We start from the raw sequence: 24,258 nt of genomic DNA, 5'->3' as shown, positions 1-24,258 counted from the left end.
TACATAGATGGAAAAAAGCTGTCCTTGAAACAGTCTTGATATGTTCATCAAAAGAGAAATCAGAGTCCAGAGTAGAGCCGAGATCTTTGGTTACAGGACATACATTACCCTTCTGTTACAGTCTGGTTACAGGACATACATTACCCTTCTGTTACAGTCTGGTTACAGGACATTACCCTTCTGTTACAGTCTGGTGACAGGACATACATTACCCTTCTGTTACAGTCTGGTTACAGGACATTACCCTTCTGTTACAGTCTGGTGACAGGACATACATTACCCTTCTGTTACAGTCTGGATACAGGACATTACCCTTCTGTTACAGTCTGGTTACAGGACATTACCCTTCTGTTACAGTCTGGTTTCAGCGAGAATGTTCCAGTTGGAGTTGTGTAATTAGTGTAGTGGAGCAGATGGAGACTGGAGATCTCATCTAACTTAATTTTGTTTGTCGTCTGCACAATAGAGCTTTGTTAACATTGAGAGGAGAGAAGAGAGGGAAGAGGAGAGGAGAAGGAGAGGAAAAAGAAAGAAAGAAAGGGTGGGAGTTTGTTACTGCTGTGCAGGTTTACCCAGCATACTCTCTGGTTGTGGAGGTTGTTCCACATGACCTGTCTGTCTGTCTGTCTGTCTGTCTGTCTGTCTGTCTGTCTGTCTGTCTGTCTGTCTGTCTGTCTGTCTGTCTGTCTGTCTGTCTGTCTGTCTGTCTGTCTGTCTGTCTGTCTGTCTGTCTGTCTGTGTGTCTCTCTCTCTCTCTCTCTCTCTGTCTCTCTCTCTCTCTCTCTCTCTCTCTCTCTCTCTCTCTCTCTCTCTCTCTCTCTCTCTCTCTCTCTCTCTCTCTCTCTCTCTCTCTCCCTCCCACCCTCCCTCAACTCCATCCTCCGGTCACTCCCCCTGTCCTCCATCTCCCTTCCCTCAACTCTCTCACCCTGTCCTCCCTCCATCTCCCCTCCCTCCATCTCCCCTCCGTCCCTCCATCTCCCCTCCCTCCATCTCCCCTCCCTCAACTATCTCTCTCCCCTGTCCTCCCTCCATTTCCCCTCCCTCAACTCTCTCTCTCTCTTCCCTGGACTGGCTTTGGCCCAACAATACGAACAATCATGTAATGATTCAAACAGCAGAAGTGGTCATTTAGAACTCACTCAGCTGAACCAATAATGGATGGAGGGACATTAGCTGTTATTCTCCTGGTGTGTGGTTTGCGTGTGTATGTGTGTGTGGGTGTGTGTGCGTGCCTGTTTTTTTGTGTGTGCATGTGTGTGTTGCAGTAGAGTATCAGTGTGTAACAGCTGTATCAGGCCATATATGGTGTGTGTCTGACCGACAAACTGGTTCCTCTAAAGCCCTTAGCTTCCTGACTCCTTATAGGGCCATCCTTTCTCCCTAGCCCCAAAGACACCACCCAGGGCTGCTCTGATAGGACCACAGCCTCAGGACCAGCCACTAACCACACCCCCAAACACAAACGTGTTTCTCAGTCTGGGATGTTGAAGTGTGGCTTGAGGTCAGTTGCAGACTAACACAGGGAATACAGCACAAAAACGAACCCTAACCGAGTCAATACAGCACTAACCCAGTCAATACAGCACTAACCCAGTCAATACAGCACTAACCCAGTCAATACAGTACTAACCCAGTCAATACAGTACTAACCCAGTCAATACAGTACTAACACTAACCAGGTCAATACAGCACTAACCCAGTCAATACAGTACTAACCCAGTCAATACAGTACTAACCCAGTCAATACAGTACTAACACTAACCCAGTCAATACAGCACTAACACTAACCCAGTCAATACAGCACTAACACTAACCCAGTCAATACAGTACTAACACTAACCAGGTCAATACAGCACTAACCCAGTCAATACAGTACTAACCCAGTCAATACAGTACTAACCCAGTCAATACAGCACACAGTCAAACACTAACCCAGTCAATACAGTACTAACACTAACCCAGTCAATACAGTACTAACACTAACCCAGTCAATACAGCACTAACACTAACCCAGTCAATACAGTACTAAACCCAGTCAATACAGCACTAACAGTCAATACAACCCAGTCAATACTAACAGCCAATACTAACACTAACCCAGTCAATACAGCACTAACCCAGTCAATACAGTACTAACCCAGTCAATACAGTACTAACCCAGTCAATACAGTACTAACCCAGTCAATACAGTACTAACACTAACCAGGTCAATACAGCACTAACACTAACCCAGTCAATACAGCACTAACCCAGTCAATACAGTACTAACCCAGTCAATACAGTACTAACCCAGTCAATACAGTACTAACCCAGTCAATACAGTACTAACACTAACCCAGTCAATACAGCACTAACACTAACCCAGTCAATACAGCACTAACACTAACCCAGTCAATACAGTACTAACACTAACCCAGTCAATACAGCACTAACCCAGTCAATACAGCACTAACCCAGTCAATACAGCACTAACCCAGTCAATACAGCACTAACCCAGTCAATACAGCACTAACTCAGTCAATACAGTACTAACACTAACCAGGTCAATACAGCACTAACCCAGTCAATACAGCACTAACCCAGTCAATACAGCACTAACCCAGTCAATACAGTACTAACCCAGTCAATACAGTACTAACACTAACCAGGTCAATACAGCACTAACCCAGTCAATACAGCACTAACCCAGTCAATACAGTAACAGTCAAAGTACTAACCAGTCAATACAGTAACCCAGTCAATACAGCACTAACCCAGTCAATACAGCACTAACCCAGTCAATACAGCACTAACCCAGTCAATACAGCACTAACCCAGTCAATACAGTACTAACCCAGTTAATACAGTACTAACACTAACCCAGTCAATACAGCACTAACACTAACCAGGTCAATACAGCACTAACACTAACCCAGTCAATACAGCACTAACACTAACCCAGTCAATACAGCACTAACACTAACCCAGTCAATACAGTACTAACACTAACCCAGTCAATACAGCACTAACACTAACCCAGTCAATACAGTACTAACACTAACCCAGTCAATACAGTACTAACACTAACCCAGTCAATACAGCACTAACTCAGTCAATACAGTACTAACACTAACCCAGTCAATACAGTACTAACTCAGTCAATAGAGTACTAACCCAGTCAATACAGTACTAACCCAGTCAATACAGTGCTAACCCAGTCAATACAGCACTAACACTAAACCAGTCAATACAGTACTAACACTAACCCAGTCAATACAGCACTAACTCAGTCAATACAGTACTAACTCAGTCAATAGAGTACTAACACTAACCCAGTCAATACAGCACTAACTCAGTCAATACAGTACTAACTCAGTCAATAGAGTACTAACCCAGTCAATACAGTACTAACCCAGTCAATACAGTACTAACCCAGTCAATACAGTGCTAACCCAGTCAATACAGTACTAACACTAACCCAGTCAATACAGTACTAACACTAACCCAGTCAATACAGCACTAACCCAGTCAATACAGCACTAACCCAGTCAATAGAGTACTAACCCAGTCAATAGAGTACTAACCCAGTCAATACAGTACTAACCCAGTCAATACAGTACTAACCCAGTCAATACAGTACTAACCCAGTCAATACAGTACTAACCCAGTCAATACAGTGCTAACCCAGTCAATACAGCACTAACATTAACCCAGTCAATACAGTACTAACACTAACCCAGTCAATAGAGTACTAACCCAGTCAATAGAGTACTAACCCAGTCAATAGAGTACTAACCCAGTCAATACAGTACTAACCCAGTCAATACAGTACTAACCCAGTCAATAGAGTACTAACCCAGTCAATACAGTACTAACCCAGTCAATACAGTACTAACCCAGTCAATACAGTACTAACCCAGTCAATACAGTACTAACCCAGTCAATACAGTACTAACCCAGTAAATACAGTGCTAACCCAGTCAATACAGCACTAACACTAACCCAGTCAATACAGTACTAACACTAACCCAGTCAATACAGCACTAACTCAGTCAATACAGCACTAACTCAGTCAATAGAGTACTAACCCAGTCAATACAGTACTAACCCAGTCAATAGAGTACTAACCCAGTCAATACAGTACTAACCCAGTCAATAGAGTACTAACCCAGTCAATACAGTGCTAACCCAGTCAATACAGCACTAACACTAACCCAGTCAATACAGTACTAACACTAACCCAGTCAATACAGTACTAACACTAACCCAGTCAATACAGTACTAACTCAGTCAATAGAGTACTAACCCAGTCAATACAGTACTAACCCAGTCAATACAGTGCTAACCCAGTCAATAGTGTATTCTCTCTCTCCCAATTCAATTCAAAACGTTTTATTGGCATGGGAAAGATTTTGAAGTAGATAATTAACAAATGTAATATTATGTATATATACAGTGTTGTAACCATAACCATAACCAGGGAAATTTAGTAAACATAAATATGGGTTGTATTTACAATGGTGTTTGTTCTTCACTGGTTGCCCTTTTCTTGTGGCAACAGGTCACAAATCTTGCTGCTGTGATGTCACACTGTGGAATTTCACCCAATAGATATGGGAGTTTATCAAGATTGGGTTTGTTTTCAAATTCTTTGTGGATCTGTGTAATCTGAGGGAAATATGTCTCTCTAATATGGTCATACATTGGGCAGGAGGTTAGGAAGTGCAGCACAGTTTCCACCTCATTTTGTGGGCAGTATCATAGAAGGCCCTTCTTGCCTTGTCTCTCAGGTCGTTCACAGCTTTGTGGAAGGTACCGGTGGTGCTGATGTTTAGGCCGTGGTATGTATAGTTTGGTGTGCTCCAGGGCAACAGTCTCTAGATGGAGTTTGTATTTGTTGTCTTGACAACTGGAAACCATTATCTTCGTCTTCCTGAGATCTCCTTCCAGGAGGGAATGGCCCTTGAATATTTTGTTACAGCTGTTGGAGAGCATATCTTAGTCGACACCCGTTCAGCATCGTTCACACCCTGAGAGGGTTTAACCCGTCTCTTTAAGGATTCACACGTGATGCCATGTGGTAAACACACACTATGTCAAATCAAATCTAAGTTTATTTGTCATATGCACAGGATAGGGAAGGTGTAATATAATAATAATAATAATATATGCCATTTAGCAGACGCTTTTATCCACAGCGACTTACAGTCATGTGTGCATACATTCTACGTATGGGTGGTCCCGGGAATCGAACCCACTACCCTGGCGTTACAAGCGCCATGCTCTACCAACTGAGCTACAGAAGGACCGAAGGTGTAAACGCTACACTGAAATGGTTACTTGCATAGTAGCAATATCAAAAACAGAAAGTGTCCAGATAATAAAGATTTGATATTATGGAGTGTCAAGTCACTCCAATTCACACCGTGTCAAGTCACTCCAGTTCACACCGTGTCAAGTCACTCCAATTCACACCGTGTCAAGTCACTCCAATTCACACCGTGTCAAGTCACTCCAATTCACACCGTGTCAAGTCACTCCAATTCACACCGTGTCAAGTCACTCCAGTTCACACCGTGTCAAGTCACTCCAATTCACACCGTGTCAAGTCACTCCAATTCACACCGTGTCAAGTCACTCCAATTCACACCGTGTCAAGTCACTCCAATTCACACCGTGTCAAGTCACTCCAATTCACACCATGTCAAGTCACTCCAATTCACACCGTGTCAAGTCACTCCAATTCACACCGTGTCAAGTCACTCCAATTCACACCGTGTCAAGTCACTCCAATTCACACCGTGTCAAGTCACTCCAATTCACACCGTGTCAAGTCACTCCAGTTCACACCGTGTCAAGTCACTCCAATTCACACCGTGTCAAGTCACTCCAATTCACACCGTGTCAAGTCACTCCAATTCACACCGTGTCAAGTCACTCCAATTCACACCGTGTCAAGTCACTCAATTCACACCGTGTCAAGTCACTCCAATTCACACCGTGTCAAGTCACTCCAATTCACACCGTGTCAAGTCACTCCAGTTCACACCGTGTCAAGTCACTCCAATTCACACCGTGTCAAGTCACTCCAGTTCACACCGTGTCAAGTCACTCCAATTCACACCGTGTCAAGTCACTCCAATTCACACCGTGTCAAGTCACTCCAATTCACACCGTGTCAAGTCACTCCAATTCACACCGTGTCAAGTCACTCCAGTTCACACCGTGTCAAGTCACTCCAGTTCACACCGTGTCAAGTCACTCCAATTCACACCGTGTCAAGTCACTCCAATTCACACCGTGTCAAGTCACTCCAGTTCACACCGTGTCAAGTCACTCCAATTCACACCGTGTCAAGTCACTCCAATTCACACCGTGTCAAGTCACTCCAGTTCACACCGTGTCAAGTCACTCCAATTCACACCGTGTCAAGTCACTCCAGTTCACACCGTGTCAAGTCACTCCAATTCACACCGTGTCAAGTCACTCCAATTCACACCGTGTCAAGTCACTCCAATTCACACCGTGTCAAGTCACTCCAATTCACACCGTGTCAAGTCACTCCAGTTCACACCGTGTCAAGTCACTCCAGTTCACACCGTGTCAAGTCACTCCAATTCACACCGTGTCAAGTCACTCCAATTCACACCGTGTCAAGTCACTCCAGTTCACACCGTGTCAAGTCACTCCAATTCACACCGTGTCAAGTCACTCCAGTGCACACCGTGTCAAGTCACTCCAATTCACACCGTGTCAAGTCACTCCAATTCACACCGTGTCAAGTCACTCCAGTTCACACCGTGTCAAGTCACTCCAGTTCACACCGTGTCAAGTCACCCAAATCACACCGTGTCAAGTCACTCCAGTTCACACCGTGTCAAGTCACTCCAGTTCACACCGTGTCAAGTCACTCCAATTCACACCGTGTCAAGTCACTCCAGTTCACACCGTGTCAAGTCACTCCAGTTCACACCGTGTCAAGTCACTCCAATTCACACCGTGTCAAGTCACTCCAGTTCACACCGTGTCAAGTCACTCCAATTCACACCGTGTCAAGTCACTCCAGTTCACACCGTGTCAAGTCACTCCAATTCACACCTTGTCAAGTCACTCCAGTGCACACCGTGTCAAGTCACTCCAATTCACACCGTGTCAAGTCACTCCAATTCACACCGTGTCAAGTCATTCCAGTGCACACCGTGTCAAGTCACTCCAGTTCACACCGTGTCAAGTCACTCCAATTCACACCGTGTCAAGTCACTCCAGTTCACACCGTGTCAAGTCACTCCAGTTCACACCGTGTCAAGTCACTCCAATTCACACCGTGTCAAGTCACTCCAATTCACACCGTGTCAAGTCACTCCAATTCACACCGTGTCAAGTCACTCCAATTCACACCGTGTCAAGTCACTCCAGTGCACACCGTGTCAAGTCACTCCAGTTCACACCGTGTCAAGTCACTCCAATTCACACCGTGTCAAGTCACTCCAATTCACACCGTGTCAAGTCACTCCAGTTCACACCGTGTCAAGTCACTCCAGTTCACACCGTGTCAAGTCACTCCAATTCACACCGTGTCAAGTCACTCCAGTTCACACCGTGTCAAGTCACTCCAGTTCACACCGTGTCAAGTCACTCCAATTCACACCGTGTCAAGTCACTCCAGTTCACACCGTGTCAAGTCACTCCAGTTCACACCGTGTCAAGTCACTCCAGTTCACACCTTGTCAAGTCACTCCAATTCACACCGTGTCAAGTCACTCCAGTTCACACCGTGTCAAGTCACTCCAATTCACACCGTGTCAAGTCACTCCAGTTCACACCGTGTCAAGTCACTCCAGTTCACACCGTGTCAAGTCACTCCAGTTCACACCGTGTCAAGTCACTCCAGTGCACACCGTGTCAAGTCACTCCAGTTCACACCGTGTCAAGTCACTCCAATTCACACCGTGTCAAGTCACTCCAATTCACACCGTGTCAAGTCACTCCAATTCACACCGTGTCAAGTCACTCCAATTCACACCGTGTCAAGTCACTCCAGTTCACACCGTGTCAAGTCACTCCAATTCACACCGTGTCAAGTCACTCCAGTTCACACCGTGTCAAGTCACTCCAGTTCACACCGTGTCAAGTCACTCCAATTCACACCGTGTCAAGTCACTCCAGTTCACACCGTGTCAAGTCACTCCAGTTCACACCGTGTCAAGTCACTCCAGTTCACACCGTGTCAAGTCACTCCAGTTCACACCGTGTCAAGTCACTCCAGTTCACACCGTGTCAAGTCACTCCAATTCACACCGTGTCAAGTCACTCCAATTCACACCGTGTCAAGTCACTCCAGTTCACACCGTGTCAAGTCACTCCAGTTCACACCGTGTCAAGTCACTCCAGTTGACTGACCGTGGAAGTAGACCATCAGTTTTTCCAACTCATCTGTTTCCAAGGTGATAGTTGATAGTAGTAGTTCCAACTCATCTGTTTCCAAGGTGGTAGTTGATAGTAGTAGTTCCAACTCATCTGTTTCAAAGGTGATAGTTGATAGTAGTTTTTCCAACTCATCTGTTTCCAAGGTGATAGTTGATAGTAGTTTTTCCAACTCATCTGTTTCCAAGGTGATAGTTGATAGTAGTTTTTCCAACTCATCTGTTTCCAAGGTGATAGTTGATAGTAGTTTTTCCAACTCATCTGTTTCCAAGGTGATAGCTGATAGTAGTTTTTCCAACTCATCTGTTTCCAAGGTGATAGTTGATAGTAGTAGTTCCAACTCATCTGTTTCCAAGGTGATAGTTGATAGTAGTAGTTCCAACTCATCTGTTTCCAAGGTGATAGTTGATAGTAGTTTTTCCAACTCATCTGTTTCCAAGGTGATAGTTGATAGTAGTAGTTCCAACTCATCTGTTTCCAAGGTGATAGTTGATAGTAGTAGTTCCAACTCATCTGTTTCCAAGGTGATAGTTGATAGTAGTAGTGTCATGCAGGTGATAGAGGACCCAAAAGCGATTTAACAGAAACAGAGTTTATTCAAGTCCAAACAGGGAATAACAGAAATCCTCTAGTCTGTAGAGGGGAATAACAAGAGAAGCGGCCACAGACTGCATTTAGGCGCAGGCCGTAGTTGACAGAGACACCTGCTCACACGCAGCATCTGATGAAGGCAAAAACACGACAGGACAGGGCGAAACACAATCACAGCACGGTGAATACTAAACAAGGAACCGACGGGACAGGAACGGAACACAAAGGAATAAATAGGGACTCTAATCAGGGGAAAGGATCGGGAACAGGTGTGGGAAGACTAAATGATGATTAGGGGAATAGGAACAGCTGGGAGCAGGAACGGAACGATAGAGAGAAGAGAGAGCGAGAGAGTGAGAGAGGGAGGGGGAGAGAGAGGGATAGAAAGAGGGAAAGAACCAAATAAGACCAGCAGAGGGAAACGAATAGAATGGGGAGCACAGGGACAAGACATGATAATAAATGACAAACATGACAAGTAGTTCCAACTCATCTGTTTCCAAGGTGATATTTGATAGTAGTTTTTCCAACTCATCTGTTGATAGCACCTGATAAATTCAGGGTGTCAATGTTGTTGAGAAAAGTAGAACACTTTTGTAGTTGTCAATGGCTAATGTTAGTCACATGTACTGTATATTATGAAGAGGGTGGGGCTCAAGCTGTATCCCTGTCTCACCCCATGACCCTGTGGAAATAAATGTGTGGTTTTTTTTGCCAATTTTAACTGCACACTTGTTGTTTGTGTACATGGATTTTATTATGTCGTATGTTTTACCCCCAACCCCCGCTTTCCATCAAATTGTATAGCAGACCCTGATGACAAATTGAGTCAAAAGCTTTTTGAAATCAACAATGCATGAGAACACTTCCTTTGTTTTGGTTTGTTTGTCAATTAGGGTGTGCAGAGGGTGGCAGGTAGCCTAGTGGTTAGAGCGTTGGGAGAGAGAGATAAAACCCTTATAAACCCTATAGCGGCAGGTAGCCTAGTGGTTAGAGCGTTGAGCCAGTAACCTACTTAATGTAGTGACAGTGTGGGGCGGCAGGTAGCCTAGTGGTTAGAGCGTTGGGAGAGAGAGATAAAACCCTTATAAACGCTATAGCGGCAGGTAGCCTAGTGGTTAGAGCATTGGGCCAGTAACCTACTTAATGTAGTGACAGTGTGGGGCGGCAGGTTGCCTAGTGGTTAGAGCGTTGGGCCAGTAACCTACTTAATGTAGTGACAGTGCGGGTTGGCAGGTAGCCTAGTGGTTAGAGCGTTGGGCCAGTAACCTACTTAATGTAGTGACAGTGCGGGTTGGCAGGTAGCCTAGTGGTTAGAGCGTTGGGCCAGTAACCTACTTAATGTAGTGACAGTGTGCGTTGGCAGGTAGCCTAGTGGTTAGAGCGTTGGGCCAGTAACCTACTTAATGTAGTGACAGTGTGGGTTGGCAGGTAGCCTAGTGGTTAGAGCGTTGGGCCAGTAACCTACTTAATGTAGTGACAGTGTGGGTTGGCAGGAAGCCTAGTGGTTAGAGCGTTGGGCCAGTAACCTACTTAATGTAGTGACAGTGTGGGTTGGCAGGTAGCCTAGTGGTTAGAGCGTTGGGCCAGTAACCTACTTAATGTAGTGACAGTGTGGGTTGGCAGGTAGCCTAGTGGTTAGAGCGTTGGGCCAGTAACCTACTTAATGTAGTGACAGTGCGGGGCGGCAGGTAGCCTAGTGGTTAGAGCGTTGGGCCAGTAACCTACTTAATGTAGTGACAGTGCGGGGCGGCAGGTAGCCTAGTGGTTAGAGCGTTGGGCCAGTAACCTACTTAATGTAGTGACAGTGTGGGGCGGCAGGTAGCCTAGTGGTTAGAGCGTTGGGCCAGTAACCTACTTAATGTAGTGACAGTGCGGGTCGGCAGGTAGCCTAGTGGTTAGAGCGTTGGGCCAGTAACCTACTTAATGTAGTGACAGTGCGGGGCGGCAGGTAGCCTAGTGGTTAGAGCGTTGGGCCAGTAACCTACTTAATGTAGTGACAGTGTGGGGCGGCAGGTAGCCTAGTGGTTAGAGCGTTGGGCCAGTAACCTACTTAATGTAGTGACAGTGTGGGGCGGCAGGTAGCCTAGTGGTTAGAGCGTTGGGCCAGTAACCTACTTAATGTAGTGACAGTGTGGGGCGGCAGGTAGCCTAGTGGTTAGAGTGTTGGGCCAGTAACCTACTTAATGTAGTGACAGTGTGGGGCGGCAGGTAGCCTAGTGGTTAGAGCGTTGGGCCAGTAACCTACTTAATGTAGTGTATTTGATCATGTTTTTTCAGCTCTCAGTACAGCTGACTCTACACTGTTCTCAGTACAGCTGACTCTACACAGTTCTCAGTAGAGCTGACTCTACACAGTTCTCAGTACAGCTGACTCTACACAGCTCTCAGTACAGCTGACTCTACACAGTTCTCAGTACAGCTGACTCTACACAGTTCTCAGTACAGCTGACTCTACACTGTTCTCAGTACAGCTGACTCTACACAGTTCTCAGTACAGCTGACTCTACACAGTTCTCAGTACAGCTGACTCTACACAGCTCTCAGTACAGCTGACTCTACACAGCTCTCAGTACAGCTGACTACACAGTTCTCAGTACAGCTGACTCTACACAGCTCTCAGTACAGCTGACTCTACACAGCTCTCAGTACAGCTGACAACACACTGTTCTCAGTACAGCTGATTCTACACAGTTCTCAGTACAGCTGATTCTACACAGTTCTCAGTACAGCTGATTCTACACAGTTCTCAGTACAGCTGACTTCAGTTCCTCACAGAAGAGATAACAAAAAGAAAGACAATATGAATATGAATTGAACACATCCCTCCTCCCCTTCTTACAGATAAAGAAACAGCAGCAGGATGTGATGGGCTTCCTGTCAGCCAATAAGATTGAGTTTGAGGAGTGTGACATCGCTGCCAATGAGGACAACAGGAAGTGGATGAGAGAGAATGTTCCGGAGGAGGCTCGACCCGCTGCAGGGAACCCTCTACCTCCACAGATCTTCAACCAGGACAGATACTGCGGGGTGGGTGCAGGATAATGAGCGATAGTGAATTTTAATGGATTGGTATCATGCATTGACTCACTCAGCAGGTGTACGAGCATCATTCTGTTTCTATGTTAGTCTGCAACAGCCCTACTAGAATAGTTTTGATTAGATTGACCCAGTTTTTCTGTCCAGGTTTAGAGAGTTGAATGTGGGTTCAGCTCAGTCAGTCAGGTATCATGTTGACTAATTGTTACGCCCTGGTCGAAGTATTTTGTGTTTATCTTCATTTATTTGGTCAGGCCAGGGTGTGACATGGGGTTTTTGTATGTGGTGTGTATGTAGTGGGATTGTAGCTTAGTGGGGTGTTCTAGTTAAGTCTATGGCTGTCTGAAGTGGTTCTCAATCAGAGGCAAGTGTTTATCGTTGTCTCTGATTGGGAACCATATTTAGGCAGCCATATTCTTTGAGCGTTTCGTGGGTGATTGTCCTTAGTGTCCTGATGTCCTTGTTCTGTGTTTGTGCACCAGTATTAGGCTGTTTCGGTTTTCGTTACATTTATTGTTTTGTAGTGTTTGTATTTAGATTCGTGTTGCTTCAGTTTAATAAACATGGATCGCAATCTACACGCCGCATTTTGGTCCGACTCTCCTTCACACCGAGAAAACCGTAACACGAATGGAGGATGTAGTAGAGGGGTGATGAGGTTATGGTATAAAGGACTAATAGAGGATGTAGTAGAGGGGTGATGAGGTTATGGTATAAAGGACTAATAGAGGATGTAGTAGAGGGGTGATGAGGTTATGGTATAAAGTACTAATAGAGGATGTAGTAGAGGGGTGATGAGGTTATGGTATAAAGGACTAATAGAGGATGTAGTAGAGGGGTGATGAGGTTATGGTATAAAGGACTAATAGAGGATGTAGTAGAGGGGTGATGAGGTTATGGTATAAAGGATGAATAGAGGATGTAGTAGAGGGGTGACGAGGTTATGGTATAAAGGACTAATAGAGGATGTAGTAGAGGGGGTGACGAGGTTATGGTATAAAGGACTAATAGAGGCTGTAGTAGAGGGGTGATGATGTTATGGTATAAAGGACTAATAGAGGATGTAGTAGAGGGGTGATGAGGTTATGGTATAAAGGACTAATAGAGGATGTAGTAGAGGGGTGATGAGGTTATGGTATAAAGGACTAATAGAGGATGTAGTAGAGGGGTGATGAGGTTATGGTATAAAGGACTAATAGAGGATGTAGTAGAGGGGTGATGAGGTTATGGTATAAAGGACTAATAGAGGATGTAGTAGACGGGTGATGAGGTTATGGTATAAAGGACTGATAGAGGATGTAGTAGAGGGGTGATGAGGTTATGGTATAAAGGACTGATAGAGGATGTAGTAGAGGGGTGATGAGGTTATGGTATAAAGGACTAATAGAGGATGTAGTAGAGGGGTGATGAGGTTATGGTATAAAGGACTAATAGAGGATGTAGTAGAGGGGTGATGAGGTTATGGTATAAAGGACTAATAGAGGATGTAGTAGAGGGGTGATGAGGTTATGGTATAAAGGACTGATAGAGGATGTAGTAGAGTAGAGGGGTGATGAGGTTATGGTATAAAGGACTAATAGAGGATGTAGTAGAGGGGTGATGAGGTTATGGTATAAAGGACTAATAGAGGATGTAGTAGAGGGGTGATGAGGTTATGGTATAAAGGACTAATAGAGGATGTAGTAGAGGGGTGATGAGGTTATGGTATAAAGGACTAATAGAGGATGTAGTAGAGGGGTGACGAGGTTATGGTATAAAGGACTAATAGAGGATGTAGTAGAGGGGTGATGAGGTTATGGTATAAAGGACTAATAGAGGCTGTAGTAGAGGGGTGATGAGGTTATGGTATAAAGGACTAATAGAGGATGTAGTAGAGGGGTAATGAGGTTATGGTATAAAGGACTAATAGAGGATGTAGTAGAGGGGTGATGAGGTTATGGTATAAAGGACTAATAGAGGATGTAGTAGAGGGGTGATGAGGTTATGGTATAAAGGACTAATAGAGGATGTAGTAGAGGGGTGATGAGGTTATGGTATAAAGGACTAATAGAGGATGTAGTAGAGGGGTGATGAGGTTATGGTATAAAGGACTAATAGAGGATGTAGTAGAGGGGTGATGAGGTTATGGTATAAAGGACTGATAGAGGATGTAGTAGAGGGGTGATGAGGTTATGATATAAAGGACTGATAGAGGATGTAGTAGAGGGGTGATGAGGTTATGGTATAAAGGACTAATAGAGGATGTAGTAGAGGGGTGATGAGGTTATGGTATAAAGGACTAATAGAGGATGTAGTAGAGGGGTGATGAGGTTATGGTATAAAGGACTAATAGAGGATGTAGTAAGGGGTGATGAGGTTATGGTATAAAGGACTAATAGAGGATGTAGTAGAGGGGTGATGAGGTTATGGTATAAAGGACTAATAGAGGATGTAGTAGAGGGGTGATGAGGTTATGGTATAAAGGACTAATAGAGGATGTAGTAGAGGGGTGATGAGGTTATGGTATAAAGGACTAATAGAGGATGTAGTAGAGGGTTCAATAACACAAAGACAGAGGAGATGACATGAAGCTTCAGTAAAGTTTGTGCTCTGTAGTAAAGTGTGTGTGTGTGTGTGTGTGTGTGTGTGTGTGTGTGTGTGTGTGTGTGTGTGTGTGTGTGTGTGTGTGTGTGTGTGTGTGTGTGTGTGTGTGTGTGTGTGTGTGTGTGTGTGTGTGTGTGTGTGTGTGTGTGTGTGTGTGTGTGTGTGTGTGTTGTAACGTAACTGTTTTTGCTGTTGGGTGTGAAGCCAGCTTGTCCTGTGAGATAATAAAATAAGCTGGACTTGCTATTATTGAATAGCTCCTGTTAACCTTCTCTCTCCTTCAGAACTACATGGATGTAGGGTTTATAAGGGGTTTATCTCTCTCTCCTTCAGAACTACGAGGCTGTAGGGTTTATAAGGGATTTATCTCTCTCTCCTTCAGAACTACGAGGCTGTAGGGTTTATAAGGGATTTATCTCTCTCTCCTTCAGAACTACATGGCTGTAGGGTTTATAAGGGATTTATCTCTCTCTCCTTCAGAACTACATGGATGTAGTGTTTATAAGGGATTTATCTCTCTCTCCTTCAGAACTACGAGGCTGTAGTGTTTATAAGGGATTTATCTCTCTCTCCTTCAGAACTACGAGGCTGTAGGGTTTATAAGGGATTTATCTCTCTCTCCTTCAGAACTACATGGATGTAGGGTTTATAAGGGGTTTATCTCTCTCTCCTTCAGAACTACGAGGCTGTAGGGTTTATAAGGGATTTATCTCTCTCTCCTTCAGAACTACGAGGCTGTAGGGTTTATAAGGGATTTATCTCTCCTTCAGAACTACGAGGCTGTAGGGTTTATAAGGGATTTATCTCTCTCTCCTTCAGAACTACATGGATGTAGTGTTTATAAGGGATTTATCTCTCTCTCCTTCAGAACTACGAGGCTGTAGGGTTTATAAGGGATTTATCTCTCTCTCCTTCAGAACTACGAGGCTGTAGGGTTTATAAGGGATTTATCTCTCTCTCCTTCAGAACTACATGGATGTAGTGTTTATAAGGGATTTATCTCTCTCTCCTTCAGAACTACGAGGCGTTCTTTGATGCCAGAGAAGACCATATTGTCTACGCTTTCCTGGGTCTCACCGCTCCCCCTGGATCTAAGGTACTCTAACCTCTACACCCAAATCCCTAACTCTTCCTGGGTCTGGTAGAGGCAGAATCAGATAACCTACTCGCCGCCCAATTCTTGCAAGGCACCTTGATCTCTGCCCCCTGTAGTTCCTTATGTTCTTCATGTGAATGATGGGGATTTGGGACTTGTCTGGGAGCAACGTTATATCCTTCTTGTCATACTCATATAAGAAATAATCAACATTATGTACAAAATAAGTTACAAACAATGCGAAAAAACACAAAAAATAGCTCAATTGGTTAGGAGCCTGTAAAATGTCAGCCATCCCCTCCGGTGCCATTCTGTATCATTTTACTGCAAGACGTTATTATTATATCAGGCTACATTCTAGGCCTACAGTCAGTTACTATAGTAGGCTAAAACCTCAGAGGATTGGCATTCCCACCCACATCCTCTGTCTGAGGCTGATGAGCACCCCACCAGGCTCTAAGGTAACACACTCTAACTTTAGTCATCAACTTTAGTCCAAGGTACATTTAGTAGCTAAGATACAGTGTGAAGAATCAACAACAAGTGGGACACAATCATGAAGTGGAACAACATTTATTGGATATTTCAAACTTTTTTAACAATTCAAAAACTGAAAAATTGGGCGTGCAAAATTATTCAGCCCCCTTAAGTTAATACTTTGTAGCGCCACCTTTTGCTGCAATTGCAGCTGTAAGTCGCTTGGGGTATGTCTCTATCAGTTTTGCACATCGAGAGACTGAAATCTTTTCCCATTCCTCCTTGCAAAACAGCTCGAGCTCAGTGAGGTTGGATGGAGAGCATTTGTGAACAGCAGTTTTCAGTTTTTCCACAGATTCTCGATTGGATTCAGGTCTGGACTTTGACTTGGCCATTCTAACACCTGGATATGTTTATTTTTGAACCATTCCATTGTAGATTTTGCTTTATGTTTTGGATCATTGTCTTGTTGGAAGACAAATCTCCGTCCCAGTCTCAGGTCTTTTGCAGACTCCATCAGGTTTTCTTCCAGAATGTTCCTGTATTTGGCTCCATCCATCTTCTCATCAATTTTAACCATCTTCCCTGTCCCCGCTGAAGAAAAGCAGGCCCAAACCATGATGCTGCCACCACCATGTTTGACAGTGGGGATGGTGTGTTCAGGGTGATGAGCAGTGTTGCTTTTACGCCAAACATAATGTTTTGCATTGTTGCCAAAAAAGTTCAATTTTGGTTTCATCTGACCAGAGCACCTTCTTCCACATGTTTGGTGTGTCTCCCAGGTGGCTTGTGGCAAACTTTAAACCACACTTTTTATGGATATCTTTAAGAAATGGCTTTCTTCTTGCCACTCTTCCATAAAGGCCAGATTTGTGCAATATACAACTGATTGTTGTCCTATGGACAGAGTCTCCCACCTCAGCTGTAGATCTCTGCAGTTCATCCAGAGTGATCATGGGCCTCTTGGCTGCATCTCTGATCAGTCTTCTCCTTGTATGAGCTGAAAGTTTAGTGGGACGCCAGGTCTTGGTAGATTTGCAGTGGTCTGATACTCCTTCCATTTCAATATTATCGCTTGCACCGTGCTCCTTGGGATGTTTAAAGCTTGGGAAATCTTTTTGTATCCAAATCCGGCTTTAAACTTCTTCACAACAGTATCTCGGACCTGCCTGGTGTGTTCCTTGTTCTTCATGATGCTCTCTGCGCTTTTAACGGACCTCTGAGACTATCACAGTGCAGGTGCATTTATACGGAGACTTGATTACACACAGGTGGATTGTATTTATCATCATTAGTCATTTAGGTCAACATTGGATCATTCAGAGATCCTAACTACACTTCTGGAGAGAGTTTGCTGCACTGAAAGTAAAGGGGCTGAATAATTTTGCACGCCCAATTTTTCAGTTTTTGATTTGTTAAAAAAGTTTGAAATATCCAATAAATGTCGTTCCACTTCATGATTGTGTCCCACTTGTTGTTGATTCTTCACAAAAAATACAGTTGTATATCTTTATGTTTAAAGCCTGAAATGTGGCAAAAGGTCGCAAAGTTCAAGGGGGTCGAATACTTTCGCAAGGCACTGTAGCTAAGATAGCTAAGATGGGGAGAAGTCTGTCTATAATAAAGCGCTGCTCTGCCTTCTTAACAACACTATCAACAAGGCAGGTCCTACAGGCCCTAGTTTCTACCTTCTTAACAACACTATCAACAAGGCAGGTCTTACAGGCCCTAGTTTCTACCTTCTTAACAGCACTATCAACAAGGCAGGTCCTACAGACCCTAGTTTCTACCTTCTTAACAACACTATCAACAAGGCAGGTCCTACAGGCCCTAGTTTCTACCTTCTTAACAAGACTATCAACAAGGCAGGTCCTACAGGCCCTAGTTTCTACCTTCTTAACAACACTATCAACAAGGCAGGTCCTACAGGCCCTAGTTTCTACCTTCTTAACAACACTATCAACAAGGCAGGTCCTACAGACCCTAGTTTCTACCTTCTTAACAGCACTATCAACAAGGCAGGTCCTACAGACCCTAGTTTCTACCTTCTTAACAACACTATCAACAAGGCAGGTCCTACAGACCCTAGTTTCTACCTTCTTAACAACACTATCAACAAGGCAGGTCCTACAGGCCCTAGTTTTTGCCTTCTTAACAACACTATCAACAAGGCAGGTCCTACAGGCCCTAGTTTCTGCCTTCTTAACAACACTATCAACAAGGCAGATCCTACAGGCCCTAGTTTCTGCCTTCTTAACAACACTATCAACAAGGCAGATCCTACAGGCCCTAGTTTCTACCTTCTTAACAGCACTATCAACAAGGCAGGTCCTACAGACCCTAGTTTCTACCTTCTTAACAACACTATCAACAAGGCAGGTCCTACAGGCCCTAGTTTCTACCTTCTTAACAACACTATCAACAAGGCAGGTCCTACAGGCCCTAGTTTCTACCTTCTTAACAACACTATCAACAAGGCAGGTCCTACAGGCCCTAGTTTCTGCCTTCTTAACAACACTATCAACAAGGCAGGTCCTACAGACCCTAGTTTCTACCTTCTTAACAACACTATCAACAAGGCAGGTTCTACAGGCCCTAGTTTCTACCTTCTTAACAACACTATCAACAAGGCAGATCCTACAGGCCCTAGTTTCTACCTTCTTAACAACACTATCAACAAGGCAGGTCCTACAGGCCCTAGTTTCTACCTTCTTAACAACACTATCAACAAGGCAGGTCCTACAGACCCTAGTTTCTACCTTGTTAACAACACTATCAACAAGGCAGGTCCTACAGGCCCTAGTTTCTACCTTCTTAACAACACTATCAACAAGGCAGGTCCTACAGGCCCTAGTTTCTGCCTTCTTAACAACACTATCAACAAGGCAGGTCCTACAGGCCCTAGTTTTGTCGTACCTGGACTACTGTTCAGTCGTGGGGTCAAGTGCCACAACTGGCTCAGAACAGGGCAGCATAGTAATCAAACTGCCTTACTGTGTTTGTGAACTGTACTAAAATAATAGCCTCTTTTTACCTTGGATGTACACAGAGAGCTAATATTAATAATATGCATGTCAATCTCTCCTGGCTCAAAGTGGAGGAGAGATTGACTTCATCACAACTTGTATTTGTCAGAGTTATTGACATGTTGAATGCACCCGAGCTGTCTGTCTAAAACACTGGCACACAGCTCGGACACCCATGCATACCCCACACTACATGCCACAAAGGGTCTCTTCACAATCCCTAAGTCCATAACTACATGGAACTCTATAGCCTAGTGGTTAGTTGGACTAGTAACCGGAAGGTTGCAAGTTCAAACCCCTGAGCTGACAAGGTACATCTGTCGTTCTGCCCTTGAACAGGTAGTTAACCCACTGTTCCTAGGCCGTCATTGAACATAAGAATTTGTTCTTAACTGACTTGCCTCGTTAAATAAAGGTTAAAAAAATAAATTGGGGATCGATAATAAATGCAAATAACTCACACTTAACCATAACCACACCTGTCACATTCTGTCTTCTATCAGTTACACCTATTATCAAATCCAACTTCATCCTGTATATACATACCCCTTTGTCTGTCTGTCTCTGCACCCTGGCTCCCCCTCTCTGCCACTCAGGGATCTTCAGGGAGGTGTGTCTATCACCATGGAGATACAGGGGCTTTCTTTGGTCACACTGAAGCTGACTGAAACCAACAAAACTTACTACTAAAATTCACCACACCTCTTTCCCCCTCCCCTCTCTCTCCCCTTTTCCACTCTACACCCCTCTCTCTCTCTCTCTCTCTCTCTCTCTCTCTCTCTCCAATTCCCCATTCTCTATCTCTCTCTCTCTCCTCTCTCTCTCTCTCTCTCTCCCTCTCTCTCTCCCCTTCCCCATTCTCTATACCTCTCTCTCTCTCTCTCCCCTTCCCCATTCTCTATACCTCTCTCTCTCTCTCTTGCTCTCCTCCCTCCCTCCAATCTCACTCTCCCTTTCCCCACCTCTCTCTCTCCCTCCCGCTCTATCTTCATATTTCTCTCTGTAGGAGGCTGAGGCCCTAGCCAAGAGAGAGCAGCAATAGTTCCACAGTGCTCCTTCCTCCAACCACAGACCAGACCAGACCATGACCAAGCCAGAGCCTGCTGGGCAGACCATACCATATTATATTATTCTCACTTTGTTAGAGGTCAGAGGGTTCTTTCCAGATGTTTAGTTTAGTTTTGTTGTTGTTGTGTCTCATGCTTCAGCTGTGCCTTATCAGCTGGGTGTGAGGAGGTACTGAAGCAGAGCATGCTGGGTACCCATGAGTCCCTCCGCTGGCCTTAAAACCTGTTGTCTGAATGTCTCCACACCTGATGTCATGATGTCCCAGTCAGTCTGAATGCATGTCCTCTAGAAGACAGGATGTACTATCAGAGTAGCACTTCTCTATAATGTTAAACACAACAATGTTGCCTTCCTCCTCTCTCTCCAAATGTCCCAGCTGTCCTCCTGTCTACTTCTTCCTCTCCCTCCACTATTCTCAGCAATCTTACCATCTTCTGTTCTACAGAGAACACGGCACCTAGATGCTAGTTGTTTTATGCCTGAGGCCCTGTGACTTAATGTTTGATCTGCTTGTTTTGATAGAGATGAAATGTGATGAAGATAACATGAAGTAATACAAATATAACATGCCATAATATACATCTGTAACGGAAGCAGAGAGGTGATGTATTATTGTAAACATGTCTGTATACCGCGAACTACTCTATTCAGATTCACACATATACTGGTCAGACTGTTTGTTCAGCTTGGTGCCATAGTATAATATGATCCATATAATCTCTCCTCTCTCCTCTGCCTCACCATAATAGTCTTATTTTTATGTACAATAAAGATCAGAGTTGTTTTACTGGTTATAACAGCGTTGTGCGTTGATATTATCACACATTGACCGTCTAGAAACTGTATAGGCTAGTGGCAAGGCCTCCACATTTGTTTTTAGATAACCGAGGTGGAACAAAACACAACCATGTCTTTTCACATCTCTAATGTCTCCTCCCAAATGGATGGTAGAATGATGTTGTGACAGAAACTCATGGAACCCAATATTGCAAGTGCTGATATTGTAAAAATGTGGAATACAAGTAATCTGCTGTCTTACATACTTTTAATGCATCTGGCAAATATAGACCTGTAAACACATTTACAATAGACGTAAATATCAACTATGAATTTAACTTTAACTTTTTGGTAGCTGATTAATAGATAAGTCAAATGTTCTCTCATTCAGTGCTGTATGGTCCTGTCTGACAACAATACACACAGTTACACATGTCTTTTGGTGTAGTGGCTATTGTAATCATCTCTAAGGAAAACAAGTGTGCTCAGAGATCAAAATTACATTTTTTAGGGGCCAAGGCTCCTTTTGGGGTCCATTCAGGCTGGTCCAGCAGAGGAGCTGGTTTGGCTGGTGACCAGCCGTAGCAGCGTTTTCGTGGTGCCTTAGCAGCGTTTTCCGTTTTCGTGGTGCCTTAGCAGCGTTTTCGTGGTGCCTTAGCAGCGTTTTCGTGGTGCCTTAGCAGCGTTTTCGTGGTGCCTTTAGCAGCGTTTTCGTGGTGCCTTAGCAGCGTTTTCGTGGTGCCTTTAGCAGCGTTTTCGTGGTGCCTTAGCAGCGTTTTCGTGGTGCCTTTGCAGCGTTTTCGTGGTGCCTTAGCAGCGTTTTCGTGGTGCCTTAGCAGCGTTTTCGTGGTGCCTTAGCAGCGTTTTCGTGGTGCCTTAGCAGCATTTTCATGGTGACTTAGCAGTGTTTTTGCAGCATAAGCTGGTCTCAAGTCACATCATGCAGGTTTGCAAAGTGATTTCTAATTCCTATTAGGGATATCCAACAGCTGGAACTTTTCTTCAGCTACAACATGCATTCAGAATGACTGTCAGGGTCAGAAAGATTAATAAATGACATGACCTAAACCATCTACACTGGAACAACCATTTCAGTAATGGATGCAATAGTTGAGAAAAATGTATATTATTTATCTTTCGGCTCTAGATTTGTCTTTGTGTTGCATAAGATTAATTAATCAGTCAATGCAATCAAACAAGCTAAGCGTCAGGATAGAGACAAAGTAGAGTCGCAATTCAACGGCTCAGACACAAGAGGTATGTGGCAGGGTCTACAGTCAATCACGGATTACAAAAATAAAACCAGCCCCGTCGCGGACCAGGATGTCTTGATCCCAGACAGACTAAACAACTTATTTGCTCGCATTGAGGACAATACAGTGCCGCTGACACAGCCCGCTACCAAAACCTGCGGACTCTCCTTCACTGTAGCTGGCGTGAGTAAAACATTTCAATGTGTTCACCCTCGTAAGGCTGCAGGCCCAGACGGCATCCCCAGCCGTGTCCTCAGAGCATGCGCAGACCAGCTGGCTGGTGTGTTTACGAATATATTCAATCAATCCTTATCCCAGTCTGCTGTTCCAACATGCTTCAAGAGGGCCACCATTGTTCCTGTTCCCAAGAAAGCTAAGATAACTGAGCAAAACGACTACCGCCCCGTAGCACTCACTTCCGTCATTATGAAGTGCTTTGAGAGACTAGTCAAGGACTATATCACCTCCACCCTACCTGACACCCTAGACCCACTCCAATATGCTTACCGCCGTATTTGGTCTCGACCCCGCCCTGTGCAACTGGGTGGTGAGGGTAGGTAACAACATCTCCACCCCGCTGATCCTCAACACTGGGGCCCCCACAAGGGTGCGTTCTGAGCCCTCTCCTCTACTCCCTGTTCACCCACGACTGCGTGGCCACGCACGCCTCCAACTCAATCATCAAGTTTGCGGATGACACTACAGTGGTAGGCTTGATTAAATAACACTCGAAAAACAAAGGAGATGATCGTGGACTTCAGGAAACAGCAGAGGGAGCACCCCCCTATCTACATCGACTGGACAGTAGTGGAGAGGATAGTAAGTTTTAAGTTCCTCGGCGTACACATCACGAACAAACTGAATTGGTCCACCCACACCCCAAACACAGAGACAGGAACAATCACCCACAAACACACAGTGAAACCCAGGCTACCTAAGTATGATTCTCAATCAGAGACAACTAATGACACCTGCCTCTGATTGAGAACCATACTAGGCCGAAACATAGAAATACCCCAAAACATAGACTGCCCACCCAATTCACGCCCTGACCATACTAAATAATGACAAAACAAAGGAAATAAAGGTCAGAACGTGACAGCTATGGGTCTGTAGTCATTTAGGCAGGTTGCCTTTGTGTTCTTGGGCACAGGTACTATGGTGGTCTGCTTGAAGCATGTTGGTATTACAGACTCAATCAGGGACATGTTGAAAATGTCAATGAAGACACCTGCCAGTTGGTCAGCACATGCCTGGAGCACACGTCCTGGCCCCACAGCCTTGTTTATGTTGACCTGTTTAAAGGTCTTACTCATGTCAGCTATGGAGACCGGGACACAGTCGTCCAGAACAGCTGATGTTCTCATGCATGCCTCAGTGTTGCTTGCCTCGAAGAGAGCATAGAAGTGATTTAGCTTGTCTGGTAGGCTCGTGTCACTGGGCAGCTCACGGCTGTGCTTCCCTTTATACTCTGTAATAGTTTGCAAGCCCTGCCACATCCGACAAGCGTCGGAGCCAGTGTAGTATGATTCAATCTTAGCCCTGTATTGATGCTTTGCCTGTTTGATGGTTTGTCGCAGGGCATAGCGGGATTTCTTGTGAGCTTCCGGGTTAGAGTTCCGCATCTTGAAAGCGGCAGCTCTACCCTTTATCTCAGTTCGAATGTTGCCTGAAATCCATGGCTTCTGGTTTGGGTATGTACGCACAGTCACTGTGGGACGACGTCCTCAATGCACTTATTGATAAAGCCAGTGGCTGATGTGGTGTATTCCTCAATGTCATCGGAAGAATCCCAGAACATGTTCCAGTCTGTGCTAGCAAAACAGTCCTGCAGTTTAGCATCTGCTTCATCTGGCCCCTTTTTTTATAGACCGAGTCGCTGGTGCTTCCTGCTTTAATTTTTGCTTGTAAGCAGGAATCAGGAGTTGTGGTCGGATTTACC

General features: G+C 44.7%; 1 protein-coding gene across 1 annotated transcript in view; it reads left to right on the top strand.

Annotated features, from left to right (window-relative positions):
* Window positions 1–21,078, top strand: part of sh3bgrl (SH3 domain binding glutamate-rich protein like) — a 51,217-nt gene extending 30,139 nt beyond the window's left edge. Inside the window, exons 2-4 of the mRNA XM_046324210.1 lie at window positions 11,842–12,027; window positions 15,635–15,715; window positions 20,225–21,078. Of these exons, the coding sequence (XP_046180166.1) occupies window positions 11,842–12,027; window positions 15,635–15,715; window positions 20,225–20,260 (303 nt within the window). The 3' untranslated portion in view covers window positions 20,261–21,078. The remainder of the gene's footprint in view (window positions 1–11,841; window positions 12,028–15,634; window positions 15,716–20,224) is intronic.
* The last annotated feature ends 3,180 nt before the right edge of the window (window positions 21,079–24,258 follow it).

This window comes from Oncorhynchus gorbuscha, linkage group LG23 (genome assembly GCF_021184085.1).
Source record: "Oncorhynchus gorbuscha isolate QuinsamMale2020 ecotype Even-year linkage group LG23, OgorEven_v1.0, whole genome shotgun sequence".
Lineage (NCBI taxonomy): Eukaryota > Metazoa > Chordata > Actinopteri > Salmoniformes > Salmonidae > Oncorhynchus > Oncorhynchus gorbuscha.
Note: the sequence above shows the minus strand (reverse complement) of the source record. Positions and strands in the feature narration are given on the sequence as shown.